The sequence below is a fragment of the Nicotiana tabacum genome, chromosome 10, assembly GCF_000715075.1.
Source record: "Nicotiana tabacum cultivar K326 chromosome 10, ASM71507v2, whole genome shotgun sequence".
NCBI classification, from domain to species: Eukaryota; Viridiplantae; Streptophyta; class Magnoliopsida; order Solanales; family Solanaceae; genus Nicotiana; species Nicotiana tabacum.
In genome coordinates, this window is record NC_134089.1 from 32,057,065 (window position 1) to 32,060,491 (window position 3,427).

The following is a 3,427-nucleotide window of genomic DNA, read 5'->3' on the forward strand; positions in this document are numbered from 1 at the left end:
TTTACCCTATTTACATTCCATTGAACCCCTTCATTGAACTTACTTTCGTTGCTAAGCAACCTCGCTTGGACAACACCATCATAAAGATTAAAATAAAATGAAATAAAGGAATTGTTATTAAATTGTAGATGCCTAATGATATATTTTGTATGCTTCAGGACTCAGGAGGTAATATTTTAGTAGTTCTGGACTTGTAAAATTGTTGTGTGATGTTGTGCTGGCTTTGGTGTTTGGGTTTTTGTCATTTGATGTATAGTGATATCAGGATGTTTTATCAGCGTATGTTCATTTTGGCATGTGTAATGACATGAGCGTATGTTCATTTTTATCAGCATATTGTTCATTTTGTCATTTGATGTATAGAAATATATTTGTCACATGTCATTCCCCCTTAATTGTTACTCCCTCCGTCCCAATTTATGTGGAACTCTTTTCTTTTTGGTTTGTCCCGAAAAAATATCACTTTTCTATATTTGTATTCCCTTGTCCATATCCATGCTATCTACTTTAAGTACGTCTTTCATTTCTTGAACAAATTTTTACATCTTTTACATTGAGAGCTAGAAAATCCATTTCATTCACCCTTATCTCGACTCTGGACTAATTACTTTCTATCTCATATCAGCCAGTAGTTTGCTAAATCATTAGAGTGTTTACCAGTTAACTGCTTTAAAATGGACAACGAGCAAGAAACCAAGGTTCTCTTGAAGCTTTGGGTGGATGAAAAGAAAAATCAGGTAGTTGCAGCTGAATCTGGAGTAGATTTCATGGACATACTTGTTATGTAAACTTATGTAAAACTAGGCTTTGATACCAACATGTCATGACCTTAAACTCAACCTGTTGTGATGGCGCTATCGATGGTACTAGGCCAGCCGACTTTCACAATACTTCAATAATTCATTAAATGATAAGCCAAAACCTTTTTATAACAGGATTTTTCAAAAAATAAATACGAGTTAAACTCAATATAGAAATGCAGAAAGAAATCCCCCAAGCATCGGGGTGTCACTAAGTCATGAGCATCTAAACATAAATAGTCCGACAATAACAAGACCAACACAGTCTGGAATACAAAAATACAATTAATGAAGATAGGGAAGAAGAAAAAAAAGGCTACAAACGCCGGGAAGCTACCTTGCTATCTCCAAAATCTGTTGCGAAGACTATCTACAACCTCTATGATCAACTACTCCTGGATATGCACACGAGGCACAAGGAGTAACGTGAGTACACCAACCAGTAAATAAGAGAAATAAATAGGGAACTGAGAAGTAGTGACGAGCTATGCATATGCAGTTTATTTCATAAAATTCACTAAAGTATAGGCATGCTTTCAGTCCAAAGTTTAAGTCAAGTCAGTTGATTTAAGTCAAGCTCAAGTAAAGTCAAATAAATTATCTTTCAACAGTTCTCAAAACAAGGATATAAGGCAACTATGTGCATCAATGATATGGTGATATGCTGCCCGTCGGGCAATCATCACTCAGTCCTCCCAATCACTCCAACCTTACAGTTACCCATTCCTCATAATCGCTCGGCACTCGGCACTTGTACTCGATAGGTACCTGCACTCACTGGGGTGTGTACAGACTCTGGAGGGGCTCCTTCAGCCCAAGCGCTATATCAATTCCAATCATGGCAGAATCAACTCACTTTACCACTTGGAACGATAATACGACTCACTAAAGCAGAAGCCGGAGCTTTTGGCTGTATGAACAACTTGTACCAAAGTGTTGAAAACCTTGACGAAGAAAATCTGTTCACAGAGCATTGCAAAACCATGCTGCTAAATCCAAGGAATCCCTATCCAAAGTATTGCATGAAGTTGAAAGTTAACGTGGAGGATTCAGACTCCAGGAAGTGTTATCAGTGCTCAGCTTGCTCATTTAAGAGCTATTTCATGAATGTTACGTGCCAATGTGGAGGGAAGACTAATAAAGAGCAGTTTTTGAAAGATTCAGTTGAAAATACTTGTCGTGATAAGTACGTATTTCTCAAAGGAGGGATATCATTTCTAATCACTGACAATTTGCAATTCAAGTGTGCTTCTCCAAGCTCTCTTGTTCAGATGCTTTCTAATGTTGGCCTGAGTGATATGAATCAGATCAGGGAGATGCTTGTAGAAGTTGGCAAGAATGAGGTAATATCCTTTACCATTTTTCAAATTGCAATAATGTCAAGAAAATGAGTGATTACTAATTTACCAGGACTTTATAAATCTAATTGATATTCTGTCTTTCTGGTGTTATATTGCTTGTACATTTTAATGTTTTATTGTGAGTTTTCGTATATTGCCATTAGCAGCTAGTAACATAATCCTTTTTTTGACCATTTAGGTAATTCATCTACTTGCACGTTCATTGATCTCAAAGACTCCCTTGTCTGATGCGTTTCTGCCGAAGCAAAAACAAAAAAGAGAAAGACTAGACACCATCACAATGCCTGAGTCTGGAAATTTGTCATCCATTTCTGAAAATGGAACAAGTAATAACACCGAGAAATTGGAGCTGAGGCTAACACTAAGAAAGTCGACAAACAAGGTCTTGTGTGCAGAGGAAGGCAATGAATTCATTGATTTTCTCTTCAACTTCTTGACCATTCCCTTAGGATCATTTGAAGATGCTCTAAAAGGGAGTTCTGGGTTGGGATCCATAGATAACTTGTACAAAAGTGTGGAGGCTTTAGATCCGAAATGGTTCAATACATATGCAAATAAGAATGTTTTTGGAAGTGTGGAGAATCACAATCTTAAGAGGATATTACTGAAGCCTGGTATTGCCCCTTACCACGATTCTGAGAATCAGCTACTGCAAATCGGAGCTGTAGAAACTTACTTATTTGACCCAATGGACCCTGTAAGGAATAGTTTTCTTCGCAAGTTCGGAAAGTTTGCTGAGGCACCCTCCCTTTTCTATGTTATGGACAATTTGGAAGTGAGACCTCTGTCTTCAACATCAACTATGCGCTTACTCCAAGAACTAAATGTGCCTATGTATGATATTGAAGAGCAAGTGATCAGTGTTGGCTAGTCAGAAGCATTGAGTTTGCTGAAGGCCTCTTTAACATCATCATCATCAGCTTTGACTGTTGAAGTTTGGCAAAATGCCAAAGTCCCACATTGGTTGGGAGTTAAGTTTGGGGGGGATTTTTCCCCTATAAAAGAAGGCCTAATGTTTAGGATTGAAACACACCTCTCATTTGCCTTCTGATCTGTTTAAGGCATTTGTATCTTCTCTCTTTAGTATTATTTCACTTGTATTTTTGAGTGGAATAAAATATTGGTTGTGTCCGAGGAGTAGGCAAAATTAGCCGAACCTCGTAAATTCTGGTGTTCCCTTTATTATTGCTTTATTGTCTTATTTATTATTTGGTGGCTGTCATAATTTTTGGTATAGTAGTTATGACTTATTCACACTCTATACAT

General features: G+C 37.4%; 1 protein-coding gene across 1 annotated transcript; it reads left to right on the plus strand.

The window, feature by feature from the left end:
- Positions 1–674: 674 nt before the first annotated feature.
- LOC107796812 (uncharacterized) lies at positions 675–3,032 on the plus strand. Its single transcript, XM_016619634.1, has 3 exons — positions 675–737; positions 1,646–2,143; positions 2,340–3,032. The coding sequence occupies exons 1-3, from the start codon at positions 675–677 to the stop codon at positions 3,030–3,032; spliced, it is 1,254 nt and encodes a 417-aa protein (XP_016475120.1).
- The last annotated feature ends 395 nt before the right edge of the window (positions 3,033–3,427 follow it).

Coding starts and splice junctions, on each gene's coding strand:
- LOC107796812 (XM_016619634.1), top strand. CDS start 675: ATGGACAACGAGCAAGAAACCAAGGTTCTCTTGAAGCTTTGGGTGGAT. Junction 738..1,645: donor TGGATGAAAAGAAAAATCAG/GTAGTTGCAGCT, acceptor CAATCATGGCAG/AATCAACTCACTTTACCACT. Junction 2,144..2,339: donor TAGAAGTTGGCAAGAATGAG/GTAATATCCTTT, acceptor TTGACCATTTAG/GTAATTCATCTACTTGCACG.